The sequence below is a fragment of the Monodelphis domestica genome, chromosome 1 (assembly GCF_027887165.1).
Source record: "Monodelphis domestica isolate mMonDom1 chromosome 1, mMonDom1.pri, whole genome shotgun sequence".
NCBI classification, from domain to species: Eukaryota; Metazoa; Chordata; class Mammalia; order Didelphimorphia; family Didelphidae; genus Monodelphis; species Monodelphis domestica.
The window spans coordinates 160,792,551-160,813,493 of record NC_077227.1 but is presented as its reverse complement, the minus strand read 5'-3'; the positions used below and the strand labels follow the sequence as shown (position 1 = coordinate 160,813,493).

The 20,943-nt window shown below is 35.4% G+C and overlaps 1 protein-coding gene across 1 annotated transcript in view; it reads right to left on the bottom strand.

Annotated features, from left to right (window-relative positions):
* Window positions 1-3,315: 3,315 nt before the first annotated feature.
* The window catches only part of LOC103096441 (sperm equatorial segment protein 1-like), a 70,559-nt gene continuing 52,931 nt past the window's right edge, over window positions 3,316-20,943 (bottom strand). Inside the window, exon 2 of the mRNA XM_007479625.1 lies at window positions 3,316-4,870. Coding sequence (XP_007479687.1) covers window positions 3,477-4,870 — 1,394 coding nt within the window. The 3' untranslated portion in view covers window positions 3,316-3,476. The remainder of the gene's footprint in view (window positions 4,871-20,943) is intronic.

The window sequence follows — 20,943 nt, the reverse complement described above, 5'->3', positions numbered from 1 at the left end:
ACTTCAATATAAAGTCACTGTTGAATAACTCCATTGCTGTTCTGGCCTTTGAGAGGCCTGATAGACCCACCATCCTCACCTAATTTCTCTGCCATAAATAGGCAGTCAGCTGAATGATATTCCCAGAGTTAGAGATGCGGATAACATTTGTGCTTAGTCCAACCAGAGTGATAAGTTGTTGAGGTTTTTTAAAACCTTTACCCTCCATCTTAGAATCAGTACTAAATATATCAGCTCTAAGGCAGAAGACCAGTAAGGGCAGGCAAATGGGGATACGTGACTTGCCCAGGATCACATAGCTGGGAAGTGTCTGAGGCTAGATTTGGACCCAAGACCCCCCCCCCCAATTTATAAGGCTGGCTCTCTATCCACTGAACCACCTAGCTACTCCCAAAGCATTAAATTCTTAACCATGTTAGGTACACCAAGGAGGAAAGAAAGATGTAAAGATTCACCACATGGCTGATTGAGGCTTTTTCTTGGCAAGGATACCCAATCAGAATTTATGTGTTTCCCTCAAGAGTCACCTCTGGCTCCCAGGTTCCTGTACTCCCTGTAGTACGATGTAGGCTACTCATTTTGGGGGTTAATAGTCTTTCCCAGGCAAAATACATAAATCAGATGGGCTGGACCCTGTGTCACAACTCTAAGTTTTCCAGGCAGTGTAAAACTGGGATCATATTTGTAAAGTGCTTAGCACTGCTCCTGGTACCTAATCGGTGCTGCTGAATGAATGCTAGCTAAGATTCTTTTTAATCTGGACTTTGTGTTTGTCTGGGATTCTTCTCTGGCTTTGATACCCAGCTTGAGAAGATGCTGTCCAAGGTGAGATTCAGTAAGGGACCAGCTGAATGTGTAGATTTTTACAATATTAATCAATAATACAAATTAATTAAACAATACAATAATTTACAAAATTAATCAAAACAAAAAGTAACAGTCCCCAATCATCCTTTATCATCATGAGACAAAACCTTTTAGCATGACAGAGCAAAACATTACAAAGCATTCGAACCACAAAATCTACAGTATTCTTTAACATGTTCTCTCAGACGAACACGTTACAAACAAACCAGAGAAAAATGTCATAAATGAAGTTTCATAATTATATTCCTCTCACACTAATGGTCATGTAGGTGTTAGATTGAGTGCTAAATGTCTTTTGGTGGAGGTAAAAGAGACTAACCTGGGCCAGATGTCATATACAAGCACTGAAAAGTGCAGTTCTAGAAAGTGGCAAAGTGGTTGACTATCCATGGGGATATGCTGTCACAAAACCAAGAAAGTCTGTCAAAGATGTATTTTATAGGTCTATGATACCTAGGTCTTCCAGGCTGCCATAATGTTTAAACAAAGTTAAAGGAATTTTATTATGAAATCTAAAATGGTTTGGAAAGTTCTTATCCTCATGTTTAGAACATTAATAAGCATTTATCACTGTCTTGGTTCAAGCTCCCATTGCCTTTCACCTGGACTAAGGCAAAAGTCTTCTAATTGATCTCCCACCTTCAAGTCTTTTCCCTCTACTTCCCACACAACATCAAAATTTTTATTCCTAGAAGCATAGATCTAATAATAAGCCCACCTGCTAAAGATGCATCTTCTTACTCAGTTGTTTGTATGTATGTGTATAGAATATGTTCCCTCTCTTCCTTTGGGCTATGGAAGGTAAGTGATGAAAGGGGCATCCTTAGGACCTTTTAGTAAAGGAGAATGAGAGTGTGATATTGAAAAGATTCCCAATTTACTAGAAATATCTAAGAAGGGAGATAGACGGGTCTCATCTAAGACAAAAGGTTCTATGGGGCTCTTTGAGTCTTGATGGACAATTATCTAGAAAGCAGAAATTGCCTTCCCTCCAAATCCTTCGAAAGTAAAAACTGGGGAGAGAGAAAACCTCAGTGGGATTTAGGGGTGAAAGCAAAATCAATCAAGAAACAATGAATGCAGATACTAGCTGGACTGATGAGGGCATGAATCTTCCAGCAAAATTCAGGAGTATCCAGAGAATGCCCTTGGGGTATTCTCTCAGAGTGAGGATTAAAGGCTTTGGGGAACTTATTAGGGCCCCTGCCCTCTTGGGATCCTATTTATGAATACTAACTCAGATTCCATAAAGAGGAGAAATAAACTTCCAATCCACAAAGATCCTCTCAAGAGGAAAAAGGCCTTAATTATTACTTTATTTGTGTTTAAGTGTAGGCATGGATGTATCTGTTTTCTAGCATGTAGTATCAATTCATTTACATTCATTCCACAGAGCAAGAAATGACAGGACATAAGAAAAGATTATAGAAACCATAAACTATAAAATGAATGTGGCAAGTGAATTTCAAGGGGCCTTAAAACACCTTTCCTGATGTAGTTTGTTACTTCTCCAAATATGTTCAGTGCTTCATACAAACTGCCTTCCCTCTGGCTCCCCCTATAAAACATTGCCTCTCCTACAGCACAGGCAATCCATTCAGAATCTTTACCTCCTTTCAAGGGCTCAATGAAAGTCACATCTTCTTACCCAAGACCACCACTCCCAATCACTTTACAAAGCGTACCCCATACAAAATGTAAGCTCCTTGAGGGAGGGAACTATTGCTCAGTTGTCTTTGTATACCCAAACATCGCTGACATTTAATGGATTCTTGATGAATGGAATTGAACTTTTGTTATACCAAACCTAATTACTCTGTGGATTGAGGTATAACAGGTTATATAAACTCTGTAACATAACAATAACATAAAGAGAATACCTAACAGTTAGCTTTGATGATGGGCATTAACTGGTCCCCCTATAAGAGTTTTATATAGGACATTCTACTATATAGTTTCATGCCTAAATAATAATTAGGAAATTAGAAAGGTCCTCAGCATAAAGCCAGATTTCAAACTTTCACGCAAATACTTCCTAATAATTAAAAGAACAGAAGACTATATATAATTCTCACTAGATTACTTACATCTCAAGAAGAGCCAATGTATACTAAATATATTTCTGATATATAACTAAGCAAGAAATCAGACAAAATCTCAAGATTTTCTTAGACAGCAATAGACTAAGCACTAAAAATGTTAATCTCTGAGCAATTATTTAGTACTAGATATATATGTGTATATGTATTCATATATGTGTATACATACAATCCACACAAAACATGCCTTTTCTATAAAATAAATTTATAAAATGTTAATCTAGATAAATGTATATTTTAAACTAAGCAAATCTACTCATGCATAAAATAAAGGAAATATTTTAAACACAAAAGGCAACAAATTTGGGAGGTATGGAAATGACATCACAAACTCTACTAAAAACAAATTGTATTCAAATTAGTATGTTTTAATTATTTGTTTGAAATCTTTCAAATTACATGACAAATTATAGATGTTAATAGACACAATACAAAATCCAGTTATAAAATTTTAGCGAATAAATTTAAATGTTTCTCTTAGAAATGAATAGGTCACTGAAAACCTAGTCATTAATGCAATAGAGAGTTAAGTATGTTTAACATTCTTAAATTATCTTTTAATAATATCTTAATTATTCTTCTTCTTTGTTCATTTTTACAAAATATATCTCCCATAATGGTGAATAAAGTAGCAGCCTTATCACGAATATCTAATGGAATATTATTGATATTTAAATATATACTTAGTTCTGCCTTAATATCATATAAAAAATTAATAAACAATGCAATGTCTTTATTATCATCACTTTCTCTTATTTTCTGTGGTTTATTTAATTTCTTCTGTGATAAATCTGCTGCTTCTGAAAAAAGGTTTGGAACTAGAGATTCTTTAGTAGAATCCACATTATTTTTTAATTCAGTGTTCTGTTTAGTATTCACAAGAGCATGTTTTATCAACTTGTTAGTCTCTAAAACACTTTTCAAAATTTGATCTTCAATCATATTTTTATACCCTAATTGGTTTTTCAATGGTTCATATTTCCCTGTTGCCAAAGAGTTTGACTGTGACTTTGAATTGTTCTTTGTTAATGTGTCTACCATCATAAGTTGTGCTCTTACAACTTGTTTAAGTTGGAATACAGAGTTATCTATTTCTGCAAATACTTTCAATTTCCCATGGTTTTCCAGAGGCAGGTTTAGCTCTTTAATTGGTTTCATAGACGTTGGCTCCTTAGGTAGCTCTGGTGTGGGTTTCAACGTCACTGTCCCACTTGGCCTCTGAGTTGGTTTCATAGATGTTGGCTCTCTACGTAACTCTCCAGTGGGTTTTAGCTTCACTCTCTCACCTGGCCCCACCTTTGGCTTAATAGACGTTTGCTCTCCAGGTATCTCTAAAGTGAATTTTAGCCCCAGTTCCCCACTTGGTTCAGGAGTTGTTTTCATAGACATTGACTTCGTAGATGTTGACTCTCCAGGTATCTCTCGAGTGGGTTTTATCACCAGTCTCCCACCTGACCCCACAATTGACTGCATAGAGGTTGACACTCCAGGTATTTCTCTAGTGGGTTTTAGTATCACTCTCCCACCTAGCCCCTGAGTTGATTTCATAGACGTTGACTCTCCAGGTATCTTTCGAGTGGGTATCACCACCAGTGTCTGATGTGATTTTGTAGTTTGTGTTACAGGTGGTCTTCCCTTCCCACATGGTGTTGTAGCTTGCTTCTTTATGATTGGTTCTGAGCCTGAGTCCAGGGCTTTCAAGAATGATGGCATAGCTGGATTCTTAAGTGGTCTCGGTTGTTTTATAGCTGATATCATTGGTTTTGCCTCTGGCTCCAGAGATTTCACATCTAGCATCAGAACTGGTTCTAGATCCAGCTTCACTGCTAGCTCCATATCTGGACCTATAGCTGATATCACAGCTGGAGCAGATGATTCTCCTTCAGTGTAAGGTTCCTTTGCATCTAAAACAACAGAAACATTTAAGTTTGATGTTCCAGAAGGATATTATAATAGTCATTATATGATACCTCTCTCTCTCTGTCTCTGTCTCTCTGTCTCTGTGTGTGTGTCTGTCTGTCTGTCTGTCTCTCTCTCTCCTAGATAGGTGTATGGGGCTATCAAGACCCATAACCCATCAAAAGAGAAATTAACTATATTGTCTAATTTGGTTTGAACTTTTCCAAATAGTGTAGGGGTACCTATCTTATGAGATTTTGAGGTTATATTTTTCCTAGGTGGCTGGTCCACATTTATCATTTTTCATATATACTTATTTAATTTCTCTCCCAATAGATCTGATTCATATTCTGGCATCCCCTCCACTAGGGACACTTTTGACAATCTCCTTTAAAATATTTACAAAGTCTTTCAAAATATTTTCTTTCTGAGAACTGGAAAGACTTATGTGAATTGATGCAGAGCAAAATATACAGAACTAGGAGAATGTTAAACACAGTAACTTAAATATTGTGGGACGATCAAATGTGATAGGCTTTGCTACTAACATCACTACAATGATCCAGGACAATTCTGAGGGACTTGTGGAAAAAATCCTATCCACCTCTAGAGAAAGAACTGTTGGAGTAGAAATGCAGATGAAAATATTATCATATATCACTTGTTCATTTGGATATATGATTTGGGGTTTGGGTTCTATAAGAGTATTCTCTTACAAAAATGAATATGTGAATATATTTTGAGTGACAATCTATGAATAATCCACTGGAATTGCTTGTCAACTCCTGGAGGGGAAAGGAAGAGAGTAGGGAGACAACAGGAATCATGTAACTTTAGAAAACTTATGTGTAAATTTGTTATTGGAATAAAACAAAGATAACACTTAAAATTTTTCTTTATGCTTATAGGAGGTATAACTTGAGAGTTAGAAAAGAATCATAGAACCATCATAAAGTTATATAGTCAGATTATAAATATACAAGTATTATTTCATATGTCATTACTTAAAAATTAGAAAAAAACTTAGTATTCAAAAGCTTAGTTCTCTTTAGTTGAATTCTCTGAAGCAAATCTTGCTTTCAGCTTATTAACAAAGTCAATCAGAATTGTAATAAAATCCTTTTTGTTGATACCATTCTCTAAAGCTTGTTTGCTTTTGCTTTTTCAAGATTGCATATAGAATAGCTAGAAAACTGTTGCTAAAATTTCTAAGTATCCTTTCCAGCCTGAGAAAGGGGCCTGTTAAATCAGGACCATAGGACTGTCCTTCAGTTGAACTTAGTAAGCATTTGACATCATTACAAAGGACTATAGGTCCTATAAAAATCAGATATTGGTCATTTGAATAAACTATGAATAAGGGAAATTTTATATTCCAAGGTAAACTTTGCCTTCTTCAGAACAATGGAAATACTTTTACTACTTGCTGTAATAAATATTCTGTTAATATTTTACCTCTTTCTCTGAACCATATCAACACTTAGCCAACTATCAACCACTGGGCCAAGGTTTCCATTTTGTGTATCTCCATTAAGGTCCCAATCCTGTACACCTCCATTTTAACTTCTCAGAGATATTATTTGATTTTTTTCCCTTCAAAAAGTACTAAAAATGTTTGGCCTCACACACTTGGGTGAGAATCTTCTCAGTCTCCCTCTCTGTGATAAAATACTTCCTCGCTACATAAGAAATAAAATTATGCTTTTACTAAACTGAAAATCACCTGCTCTGGGTTGGTATTTAATACACTAAATTACACAACTCACCTCAAACTGGTAAATTTTGCAGCTAACCAAGAATGCTACCTTTCTATAGTGTGGGAAAGAAGCAGGAAGTCTGTCCCAGTAAAGGGGCAAGATGGAAATAATGGTCAATTTTCTAGTTTTTCATGGGGTAGCTAGGTGACACAGTAGATAGAGTGTTAGGTCTTAAGTCAGGAAGACTCATCTTCCTGAGTTTAAATCTGGCCTCAGACAATCTCTACATGTGTAACCAAGTCACTTCATCCTGTTCACCTCAATTTTCTCATCTTTCAAATGAGCTGGAGAAGGGAATTGCAAACCACTGCAATATTTCTGCCAAGAAAACCTCAAATGAGGTCACAAAGAGTAAGATACAACTGAACAACAATCACAGCAATTCAAGTTCTTCCAAGTTGGGTTTTCCACCTTACTCACTCACTGCTATCGTGATTTTTAAATTATAGGCCATTTTGAAATAATCCTATCACTTCTCCCTTCCTGGATTTATACTCAAGGATCTATCATTGGTTCAGGAACCACAATTCAAGAGTTTCTATCTTACCTAATAAAAATAATAATAGTTACCATTTTTAAGTATTTTATAATTATTATATCATTAAATCTTCATAGCAATCCTGGGAGGAATGTATTATTATTATTGTTTTACACATAAGGAAACTGAAGCAAACAGAGATTAAATGACTTGCCCAGGGTCACATAGCTTGGTTCGTATCTAAGGCCAGATTTCAACTTCGGTCCTTCCGACTCCAAGATTGGCAATCTACCTACCTCTCTACCTAGAATACTTCTTGAATCCCACACTGGCTAAATGACGAAACTTCAAGTTTGAAGTATTTTTATATAGTAGCCCTGGGAGTACAAATCACTTAAAAGGTATCTTGAACTCTAGAGGCTTCCTCTTCCCAGAACCTTTCAGAACACAAAAGAATAAAAGAGAAATTCTCTTCCAAAGTAAAGGTAAGGGGGCATCTGGGTGGCTCAGTGGATTGAGAGCCAGGCCCAGAGATGGGAGGTCCTCGGTTCAAATCTGGCCTCAGGCACTTCCCAGCTGTGTGACCCTGGGCAAGTCACTTGACCCCCATTGCCTAGCCCTTACCACTCTTCTGCCTTGGCACCAATACACAGTATTGATTTCAAGATGGAAGGTAAGGGTTTTATTTAAAAAACAACAACAACAACAACAAAGTAAAGGCAAAATGTTCATAACTTTTTAAAGTGCCTAATATACCCTCTGGGAAGTATTAATTACAATTGGATAAATCAAAGAGTTCACAGGGATAAGCAGACAGATATGATCCAAAGCAATCGAACCCAGTATAGGGAAAGGATGGGTTCCATGCTTCAAAACTGGCAGGACTTGCTAAAAGGAGACCTTACTTCCACAGCCCACTTCTCCCAAAACATTTTCCCAATTTTACTAGTGGATTTGCTGAGATAATGAACTATATGCGACATTTTCATTAATGTGGAATTTTAATTTGCAGCCAAATTTGCTAAAACACATCTATTATATATATATATATATATATACATATGTGTGTGTGTATGTGTGTGTGTGTGTGTGTGTGTGTATATCAAAGGAGAGCTATATTATATGCCTTTAAGAAATTCTTATACAAAAATATGGATTTGCACAAAAGATATGTGAGGTGGGTGACTATTCACTATTGAAAAGTTCTCCATGTTATTAAATAATGGTAATTAATATTAGAATTATTTTAAATAGTACATTTGCCTAGTATGTGTAAAATGTTTTTTAAAACATTACTCAGACACAACTTTTTAATAATTCCAGAATTTCACAGTTCAAAGAGATGTCAAGGGTCACCTAATGCAATTCATGTCTTAACTACATACCTGCCTTTTTGCTTGCAGATCACTAGTGAGAAGCAGTAGAACATTGCCTGTGGTGTCAAAGTTCACATCTTGTTTCTGATACCACTTGTGGGACCTCAGACAAGTTGCTTAACCTCTCTGGTCTTCTGTTATCTTATAGAACTGGACAAAATGTTCTCTAAGGTTTCTTTCTATCTCTAGACCTGTGATGCTATGACCCCATAAGGTAGCTCATTTAACTTCTGGATAACCCTAATCAATGTGTTTTGTGTTATATATTTTGATTTTGTTATTTTTAGTTTTGTTGCATTTTATCCTGCAAGTAGAATGTGTTAAGTGTGTGTATTTGTAGATGATCTACTCTAAAAATGGATAATCCTAACCATTAAGATGTTTATCTTTTAGCCTAAATTTGCCTAGTTGTGCCAACTAGCAGAACAAATCTAATCTCTTTCAAATGAAGACCACTCAAACACCTAAAAACAACTATCACAGATCCCCTAAGTCTTCTCTTCTCCAGACTCAACAACTTTAGTTCCTTCAACTGATCCTCATATGCCATATATTCCAGTCCTTTTAATAGACCCTTTCTCTCTTGCCAATGTCTTTCTTTAAGGGAAACAGGGAAACCAGAACTGAACCCAATACTGTAGGTGTGGGCAGACCAGGATAAAGTACAGTGGGAGGATCCTCTTCCTAATTCCAGAGACTGTGCCTTTCCCTAGGCAGTCTAAAATCCTCTGTCATTTTTAGCTGCCTTTTTACTCTACTGCTGCATAAATATTGACTTTCCAGTTTACTAAAAACCCTAGGTCTTTTTTTCAAGCAAATTGCTGCCTAGTCCAGCCTCTTCCAATCAGTCAGTCACCAAGCATTTATTAAATGCCAACTCTGTGCCAGGTACTATGCATCTTACACTTGCAAAGTTGATTTTTTGGTCCAGGTGTTAAATTTTACATTGATAATTATTAATGCTCTAATTTAATCCTGCTCCATATTCTCCTTTTTAAGATCTTTTTTTTAAACCTTAACTTCCCTCTTAGAATCCATACTGAGTACCAGTTCCAAGGCAGAAGAGTCGTAAGGACTAGGCATTTGGGGTAAAGTGACTTGCCTGAGTCATACAGCTAGGGAATGTCTGAGGCCAGATTTCAACCCAAGACCTCCCCTTTCTAGCCTGCCTCTCTATCCACTAAGTCACCTAGCTGCCCCCCTTCTCTAAGATGCCTCAAAGATCACTGTCCAAACAGAATCTCCATGTCATGATTTTAACAGAAACACATTTTGGGCATTGTTCGCTTCTGTTCTATGTGGTATTTCAGAAACTGCTGACTGGAAAGGAGACCTGTCTCCATGATTTTAACAACAAGGCATGATAGTCTATTACAATTTTCAAGTATTTTTGTGACAAGTGAATTTTATATTGATATAGCTTTACTGTTAAATGTGATACTTTGTATGTATCTGCAACAACTTGATCTTGCTTCAAATGGATATTTTCTCCAATTTGTCAGTCTCTATGTCAAAGTATATATTTATAAAATTTAACACTGTGGAAAGGACTTGGGAGATCAACTAGTCCCAATGCATTCATTTATAATAGAGATGAGGTAACTGAGGCTTAGTCAGTAAATCAAGTCCACAAGCTTTTAGTAAGCTCAAGTGCACTTTACTAAGTGCTAGATTATATTATTACATAACGGGAGCAGAGTTTGGATGGGAACTCTAGTCCCCGGACTCTAGAGCTGAAGCTGGTACTCTTTACCAAAACCACTCTGACAGCTCAACTGAAAATAGCAACACATGAACATTTAATAAGCATATTCCAAATTCTTCCATTTGAGTCAATGAAGATATTGGTCTGTTATCCTTCATGCATGAAACTCTAACTTCTAGTGATACCAGTGACCTGGTTAACAACATAACAGCCATCTTTCTTGGTTCCATAGTAACTGATGATATCAACTTAAGACAGATGACTATAGCTGAGGAGAGCAAAGGTAACTGTCTAAATAAAAGATTCAACTTGGAAACTTGGGCAGGTAAATACTATATTCCAATCAATTTAAGTTTGAATTTTTAGTTAGTAATTAGTTAGATTTTTTAAAGCCAGGATTAATCCATTAGGGACATCATTGGAAATATATCAAATTAAGGGTGAGTTATTGATAACTAACCCTCAGTCAAATCTCTTAACAAAACCATTATTTGATTATGGTTTGGCCTTCTGGCTTGTTATTTTGATCCACTAAGTTTGGGTTTGGAATCAAAAGTTCTGCTCATGTTCACATACAATAAAAACTTTTGTCATCTACAATTTATGATTCCATATTAGAAAAATAAGAGTGTGTTAGCTGACAAAAACTCCAGCTTACTCAGTAATAACCCTTTTGCTCTCTATTAATATCCCAAATTATTGCTTTATCATGGTACAGTAAGACCCATGAGCCCACAAGGGTTATGTCAAAACTTTGGCAGGTCCTGCCAAGATGAAAAGACTTCAAGTCCAACAATAGATCTGTGCCTATTTGAAAGATTAATCTGGCTAACTAGTCTAACATTAAAAGACTGGTACCCCAGACAAGGAATTGTGCTTGGACAAAACAATTCATGAAGAATATCTAAAGCATAGAGAAACTGAAATCTGCATTAGTGAAGGTAGTATTCATACCAATAAAATTATGGACCTTTTGAAGTAATCTTTTAGGAAGCCTACCAGAGATAACTTCTTTTAACATCAATTCCAGATATTAAATTTATTTGTTGAAAGATATAAGAAACATTCATTTTTTGAGCTTTCTAGTTGGTAAAGTATTGGCTAATATAGCATATAGATTACATCCATTAATTCTCCTTGCATTTACATAGTTTGTCACTTCAAAAGGGAGGAAGGAAAACTTCAATTAGTATGATGCATACTTCTTACATTTCATGCTGTTTCTTTGGACTTTTCAAGATATATACAAACTTTAAAATGTCCTAGTTCTAGTATCTTTTTTAGTTATTATAGTTGGACTAACTGATCTCCTACCATATTTAAAACAAAATAAAACAAAAGGCTCACATCTTCTATTTTTGGTCCAATACACCTAAAGCTTGGTGTACTTATATACGGCTCACAAAACATTTATTAAATATGCTTTGTGGGCCTATGTGATCACAAATTGAGAACAGCATGAAAAAATACAACAAAATCTTATTAATTCAATTCAATAAACATTTAATTAAGAAAGCATTCATAGGTTTGGAGGCAGGAGGTCCTGGATTCAAATCTGGTTTCAGATACTTCCTAGCTGTGTTACCATGGGCAAGTCCCCAATTACCTAGGCCTTACCACTCTTTTGCCTTCAAACCAATACACAGTATTAATTCTAAGATGGAAGGTAAGGGTTTTCTTTAAGCATTTATTGAATATTTTTTTAGTAGAATGACCTACTCATGGTACTGAAAGATAAAAGGGTGAATAAGATAGTGTCTGTCTTCCAAGAACTTATACTTTGGTATGAAACATATACAACATACAAAGAAGATAACTTAAGTTTTTAGAATTGAAGGAAATTCTAGAGATCATCTAGTCCTATTCTCTTATTTTACAAATGAGGAAATTGAGACTCATAGAGATTATGATCTGCCTAAAGTTAGGTTTTGAACTCAGGTGTCTTTATGCCAAATGTAGTATACTTTTTATTGTCATATTGTCACTCTATTATACAGGATAGAATCCAATAGCTACATAGAAGGAGCACCTAGGGCTATAAAAAGTGAAGGGAAGGACAAATCACTTGAGATAAATTAAGATTTATTGAAGAGAAGCCTGCTCTAACTTAGATAATACTTTTTAAAAAGTTTTAAAAAACTTAAAATTTAAAAATATGTTAAAAAATAAAAGCTTCAATTCTTTTGAAAGAGTTCGTTTTTCTGTTTGCTTTTTCTTTATTATAAGAATTACTTTCTGGGAGGGGAAAGATAAAGGTACACTTGAAAATATAGGAGGTATAAAAACAAAAGATATCAATAAATATTTATTTTTTAAAAAGGCAGAAAAAACTAATTATATTATGCTATTTTCCACACTATGATACAAACTAGGCTTATAAAGTATTGAATTAATTCAGTGAATAGATATGACTGATTTACTATTAACATATCAAAGCATCTTCCAACCCTAGCTAGGTGATAGTCGTTATATTTAATATTGCAAATATATTGTAAATAAATGGAGTTTTCTAAAGAATCTGGAAATACTTTGATCTTTAAAGTAGATTAGCATTACTCTTATAGTTGTATTATACTTTAATTGTTCAAATTAGTAAGATGAATGAATTTGGTTTAATGTAACTAAAGCTTTAAAAGTTAAATTCCCTTTTATTTGGCTATATGAATGTTACTTTCACAAGTATAAAACCCTAAGAAATGGTCTAAATGAATATATCTGCCCATATTAAAACACTTATTCATTAAGTGACTACTAGGTACAATCTACTAAAACCAAGAGCCAAAAAAAAATGTGACAGAATAATCTAGTCACTTGATAAAAGTATTCATCCCTGGCACAAAAGATTACTGTTTAAAATGAAAACATTTTAAAATCTGGCCACAGGCATGTCTAGCTGGGTGACCCTGAGCAAGGTACTTTATTCCCATTGCCTAGCATTTCTGGCTCTTCTACCTTGGAACAGATACTTTGTATTGTAAAAATAAATGGCAAGTTATAAAAAATAAAATATTTATATGTAAAAACTGTTCAATATAGGTTCAAAAACTGTTCTGATACTTTTGATAGATATAATCAAAAGTCTTCAGTGATGAAGTAAAGCTCAAAATGTGAACTTCTTTTCAACACCAAGTGTAAGGACGCTATAGAGAGTCTTATTATAAATATAAAGTATTTATTGAAATATATAAGGATAATAAAGAATTTCTAATTCTAAGGGATTCTAAATCCACCCAAATAAGTTCCCTAATTCCACAAGGAACCACTTCTCCTGTGATTCACAGGCTACACTTAACCTCCCTAATCTGACTAACCCAAATTTATACTATCTAAATGAAACTACCGATATTATCCTTATCATTCTTAACTTCACCTTCAAATATTAAAATAACAAAGGCTAGCTGATGGAGTCTCAACAAGAAACAAGTTAGGGCTCTGAGCTTTAACAGAGTCAAAGTCCATACCAATGATCAGGTTTTTCTTTGATCTTCTCAGAATTAAATCAATCTATAAAAAAATACAACAGATAGTAAATATTGTTTCCCAAGTTGGGAAAGGAAAATACTAAGCTCCTTCAGATCTTTCCCTCAGACAGAAAGAGAGGCAAAGATGTTACCTCCCCCAGCCCTGAGAGAGAGTCTCTGAGTGTGTGTCTCTGCTAATTGCCAGAGACCAACTCCCAACTGCCAGAGAGAGAAAAATGGTTATAACTGTCAACATCTGATATCAACACTCTCTCAGCTCTGCTTCAAACTCCAATTCTTTCTCAAGCCAGCACTCTACTTTTTATTCCTAAACCAATAAAACAATACCTATTTTCTAATATTATCCTTACAATTTCCCCCCTTCAAACATATGGAGAGATGAAAAAAATCTCTCCCTTATGCTCACTATTCTATGTAATTCTAAAGCTATATCTAACCTTATTATTATATTTCCTAAAAATAGTCTTAATATCACACTTATCTTATCCTATTCTTATTGCTACATTTTATCTATGCTAACCTGTACTAGGTATATAAATTAAGGAAAAGAAAATTTCAATGAAAACAAATAATCAACAAAAACATATTTACACAAATACAAGTGCAAAACATACAATTACAGAAATTCAAAATGCAAAATACAAAATGTAAACTTTTGAAAAGCTTTTAGAATAGTAAAATACAGTTAGAAACTAACTTATGTTTTACAAAAAACTAAAGTCTATCTAAAATAGTAACTATGCAAAACTCATGCAAATTTCATTTTACAAAGTCTATTTGAACAATTCAAATGAAACGTTTTACTATGCTAAGACCTTATTCTATCACTAACACAAAAAAATTAAAACTACATTAAAACTCAAAATCAACTTACTATATTAATAAAATCAATACTTTGTAATAATTTAACTATATATGCAGCTATATAAATATTTGTATTTGTAAACAGATTTGTATACTTTCTTCCCTTATCTATGTTATATATAAACTACATATTATAGGAAGAAAATAAACTTCCCCCCTTAAGATATTCTAAGAAAAACTTAAAGATTTTCTTTAGAAAGATATGTATGGAGAGGCGGAGTCAAGATGGCAGTCTAGAAGGAGCAGAAGTTCAGACCTCTGAATGCCCTTCCTTACCAATCACAAACTGAATGCTCCTAGGGGGCTGAAAATCAAACCTAACAACAAGACAGAGCCAAGGAACCCTTCTTCTGGACTCAATTCAAAAGGTACGCCCCCCAAAAGTCGGAATTTGAGAATACTTGGGTTTAAGGGGAAGGAAGAAGGAAGGTCCCAGGACACCCCCCCCCCACCTAGAGCACTAAGCCTCCAACATCAACTGGAACCTCTGGGAAAGCAAAGGCACTGGTCTGAAGGGTATATTTCTGGACAGGGCTGTGCCAGGCTCAGAGCTTCAAACACAAATGGTGGGGAAGGAGTTGGAGAGGGAGTGTAGAGCAGGCAGCATAGTCACAGTGGCGAAAACCCTACATATTGCTCCAGCATTCCGGGAGGTTTTGGCCTCAGAGCACATCCAGACCAACCCAGCTGAACTTAATTCCATCAAAAGCCTCCAGAGGACAAGGAAGCTCAAGCTCCAACACTCTTCCCCCACAGACTGCACTGGGAGATTTGCTGACAGTTCCAAGAGGGGAGCCTGACAGAAAACCCCAAAACCAAAAAAATGAGAGGAACAACAGCACAGACAACTGTGGGGAGTAAAGAAGGGATAAATATGAGCAAACAACAAAAAAAGAAAAAAGAAATTACAACCGATAGCTTCTATGCAGGCAATGAACAAAGAGGAAATGGAACAGAGGAGTAGGGATCATCAAGCATTAAAACAGAAATCCCAGCAAATTGGATACAGGCTTGGGAAGAACTCAATTTGGAAGAATGCAATTCAAAACACAATTAAGAGAGGCTGAAGACAATTGGGAAAAGAACTTAAAAACTAAGATAAGTCATCTGGAAACAGAAAATAGTGTCTTGAAAGCCAAAATCAACCAACTTGAAAATGAGGCAAAGGAGATGAAAGATGAGGCAAAAGAGATGAGAGATGAGGTTAAGAGAATGAAAGATGACCTCCAAAGAAAATCAAACCAGAAGGAGAAGGATGATGAAAAAGCCAGGGACGAAATCCAGTCTTTAAGAACCAGAATACAACAACTAGAATTAAGTGACCTCACAAGGCAGCAGGACACTATTAAACAAAGCCAAAAGAATGAAAAAAATTGAGGAAAATATGAAGCATCTCACTCATAAAACAGAAGATTTAGAAAATCTTTCCAGGAGAGACAACTTGAGAATCATTGCTCTACAAGAAAACCATGACAAAAGAAAAAGGCTGGACATAATACTACAGGAAATTATACAAGAAAACTGCCCCAATATTCTAGAACAAGAGGGAAAAGTGGAGATTGAAAGAATCCACAGATCACATCCTGTACTTAATCCCCAAATGATAACACCCAGGAATAATATAGCCAAATTCAAGAACTATCAGACCAAAGAAAAGATATTACAAGCTTCCAAGAAGAAGTCATTCAGATACCATGGAACCACAGTGAGGATAATGCAGGATCTGGCTGCATCTACACTGAAGGACCAAAAGGCATGGACTATGATATTCCAGAAAGCAAGGGAAATAGGTCTACAACCAAGAATCAACTACCCAGCAAAACTGACTATATTCTTATAGAGGAAAGTATGGTCATTCAACAAAATAGAAGAATTCCAAGAATTTGTAAAGAAAAGACCAGACCTGATCAGAAAATTTGATGCCCAAGCACAGAACTCAAGAGAATCATCAAAAGGTAATTAAAAAAGAGGGAAAAAATAAAACAAAAAAACAAAAAATACTTTTTTAAGTGACTCAATAAGTTAAAATATGTATCCCTATAAGAAAAGAGGTCACTGGTAACTCTTAAAAATTGTTATCACCTGGGCAGCTAGTACAGCAGTTCTCAACCTCTCAATTTGTAGCAATGAGAATACATAATGCATGTCAGGTATTTACATTCTGAATCATAACTGTAGCAAAATTATAGTTTTGAAGTAGCCACCAAAATAATTTTTTGGTTTGGGGTCACTGCAACATGAGGAACTATATTGCGGGGTTACAGCATTAGAAAGGTTGAGAACCACTGAGCTAGAAGAATTACACTTAGAGGGAACAGTGACAAATTGTATAGGATGAAATGACAAGACAAAAATAAATATATAGATATATGTATGCATAAATACATATACATGTGTACATATATATGTACAACTAGAGCTAAAAAAGAAATTAATACTAAAAGAAATTGGAAAAGAAACAAAAGGGGGTAAATTTATATGTCACAAAGAAGCTCGTGGCGGGAGGGGAGGAGAATATCAATACACTGGATGGGTAAAGAGGTTGAAGATAGGAAATACTCAACTCTTACATGCACTGAAATTGACCCAAAGAGGGAAGAACAATCCAATCCATTAGTGCAGAGAAAAGATTTGCGCCCTATAGGGGAGTAGAAGGATAACAAACAGACTGGTAGGGAGGGAGAGGGTGGGGGTAGTTTTAAAAACACTGCAAAGAAATAAGGGGGGGTGAGAAGGGATGGGGTAGAAAGGGAAGTAAAATAAGGGTGGGAACTAGGGGGACTGATTAAAAACAAACATTGGTGTAGTAGGAAATAGTGAAAGAAGAAAAGGCAAGACCATGATTAGAAATCAAAATGCTGGGAAATACACAGTTAGTAATCATAACTTTGAATGTGAATGGAATGAAATCACCCATAAAACGCAAGTGAATACTAGAGTGGATTAGAATCCAAAACCCTACCATATGCTGTCTACAAGAAACACGCATGAGGAAGGTAGATATGCATAGGGTGAAAGTAGGAGGATGGAGTCAAATTTTGGGGCATCAACTGATAAAAAGAAGGCAGGAGTCACAATCATGATATCTGACAAAGCCAAAGTAAAAATAAATATAGTTAAAAGAGATAGGGAAGGTAATTACATCCTGATAAAAGGCAGTATAGACAATGAGGAAATATCAGTACTCAGCATGTATGCACCAAATGGCATAGCATCCAGATTTCTAAAGGAGAAACTAGTGGAGCTCAAGGATGAAACGCATAGAAAAACTATACTAGTGGGAGACCTGAACCTTCCTCTATCCAAACTAGATAAATCAAACAAAAAATAAGAAAGAGGTAAGAGAAGTGAATGAAATCTTAGAAAAATTAGAGTTAGTATATAGGTGGAGAAAAATAATAGGGACAAAAAGGAATACACCTTCTTTTCAGCAGCACATGGTACATTCACAAAAATTGAACATGTATTAGGGTATAAAAACATTGCAAAAAATGCAAAAGAGCAGAAATAATAAATGCAAACTTCTCAGATCACAATGCAATGAAAATAATAATTAGTAAGGGTACATGGAGAGGAAATCAAAAATTAATTGGAAATTAAATAATATGATTCTCCAAAACCAATTAGTTAAAGAACAAATCATAGAAACAATGATTTCATTGAAGAAAATGACAATGATGAGAGATCCTTTCAAAACCTATGGGATGCAGCCAAATCAGTACTCAGGGGGAAATTTATATCCTTGAGTTCATATATTAACAAGTTAGGGAGGGCAGAGGTCAATGAGTTGGGCATGCAAATTAAAAAACTAGAAAGTGAAAAAATTAAAAATCCTCAGATGAAGACTAAATTAGAGACACTAAAAATCAAAGGAGAAATTAATAAAATTGAAAGTCAAAGAACTATTGATTTAATAAATCATTTAAATAGATTTAATAGAAGCTGGAACTTTGGGGGGGAAAACAAATAAAATAGACAAAGTACTGGTCAGTCTAATTAAAAAAAGGAAAGAAGAAAACCAAATTGACAGTATTCAAGATGTGTGAACCTTAAAAATTCTTAAACCCTACTTCATAAGGTTAGGATTGTAAACCTTAAAAAAATTCTCAAACCCTACTTCATAAGGTTGGGTTAAGACCATACCCCATTGGGACCATTCCCCATTGGGACCATTCTCCATTTGGGCAGTGAAGGTACTTAAATCAGGGATGTGAGAACTCTACTTAGATCAGGAATGTAAGACCTCTACTCCACCCCTACTTAAGTCTGCCCTAGGGGAAGATAAAGTTGTAAACTCTTTACTGAACAATGAAAAGTACGTAAACCCATACTTATAGTAAGACAAAAAGTTCTTTAAGCCATGCCTATTTTAGGACTAATACAAAAGGGGGCTAAGTACCTATAAAGGTCAAGCAACTTGTGAATTTACAAGGAACAAAGAGGTGAAAAACTTACTCAGAGCTTTCCCGGTGTGAATTACCCAAAAATTTACAGCTTCTTAGGTGTGAATTAAGAATGGTCTGTCCTTTGAAAAATGTATACTGTGATTGGTAGATGAGAGAACTTAGGGGAGGTGACATAGGAGAAAATTCCCTATATAAGGAGATGACAGTCTCCTAAAAAGGACAGTCTCTTGAGGACAGTCTCTAAGGAGGCTGTTGGGAGAGAGCTCTGGAAACAGGCTCTTGGGACAGTCTCCAAGGAGTCTCTTGGGAAAGGCTCTTGAGAGAGTCAGAAAAATCCCTCTCTGGAGAAGGATGGCTGGATGAACTGGTGTCTATATTCTTGCTTGGACAGATCTTGTAGAGAGTGATTAAAGACTGACTGATCTCTCTCTTAAGACTCAGGTCTAGACCTTTTGGCTAAGGCCCTTCATACTTATTCCTTTCTTATTCTCTCTCATTTTCTCAATTCCTCATTTGTATTAATTAAAATCTCTATAAAACCCAGTTGACTTGGGTATATTTCATAATTGGGAATATTTCCCTGGTGACCACCTTATATATTTGATTTCAAAACAAGACACTGTCTTGAAAACATATTTTCTGCAGTCACAATTTACTCATCCACTCTTATATCTACAACAATTTAAGTCTTCCACTATTTTAATCACTACAGTTTATGACCTCAACTATTTTAATTATTACAGATGAAAAGGGAGACCTCACCTCTAACAAAGAGGAAATTAAGGCAATAATTAAAAACTATTGTGCCCAATTATATGGCAACAAATATGGCAATATAGGTGATATGGATGAATACTTACAAAAATATAAGTTGCCTAGACTAACAGAGGAAGGAAAAGATTACCTAAACAACCCCATAGCAGAAAAAGAAATTGAACAAGCCATCAAAGAACTCCCTAAGAAAAAACCCCCAGGTCCAGATGGATTTACAAATGAATTCTATCAAACACTCAAAGAACAACTATTCTCAATATTATACAAACTATTTGACAGAATAAGCCAAGAAGGGGTTCTACCAAAGTCACACAATTAAAACTAGATCTAAACAATTGGAAAAACATCACTCATGGGAAGGACGAACTAACATAATAAAAATGAGAGTCCTGCCTCAATTTGGGAAATAATCTTCATTACAAAAACCTCTGACAAAGGTCTAATTACTGAAATTTATAAAGAGCTAAACCAATTATACAAAAAATCAAGCCATTCTCCAATTGATAAATGGGCAAGGGACATGAATAGACAATTTTCAGTTAAAGAAATCAAAATTATTAATAAGCACATGAAAAAGTGTTCTAAATCTCTTATAATCAGAGAAATGCAAATCAAAACAACTCTGAAGTATCACCTCACACTTAGCAGATTGGCTAACATGACAGCAAAGGAAAGTAATGAATGTTGGAGGGGATGTGGCAAAGTTGGGGCATTAATGCACTGATGGTGGAGTTGTGAATTGATCCAACCATTCTGGAGGGCAATTTGGAACTAGGCCCAAAGGGAGATAAAAGACTGTCTGCCCTTTGATACAGCCATAGCACTGCTGGGTTTGTACCCCAAAGAGATAATAAGGAAAAAGACATGTACAAAAATATTCATAGCTGCGCTCTTTGTGGTGGCAAAAAAAAGTGGGAAATGAGACCTTCAATTGGGAAATGGCTGAACAAATTGTGGTATATGCTGGTGATGGAATACTATTGTGCTCAAAGGAATGATAAAGTGGAGGAATTCCATGGGAACTGGAACAACCTCCAGGAAGTGATGCAGAGTGAGAGGAGCAAAACCAGGAAAACATTGTACACAGCAACTGATACACTGTGATACAATCGAATATAATGGACTTCTCCATTAGTGGCAATGCAGTGATCCTGAACAACTTGGAGGAATCTAGGAAAAAAACCACTATCCATATTCAGAGGAAAAACTGTGGGAGAAGAAACACCAAAGAAAAAC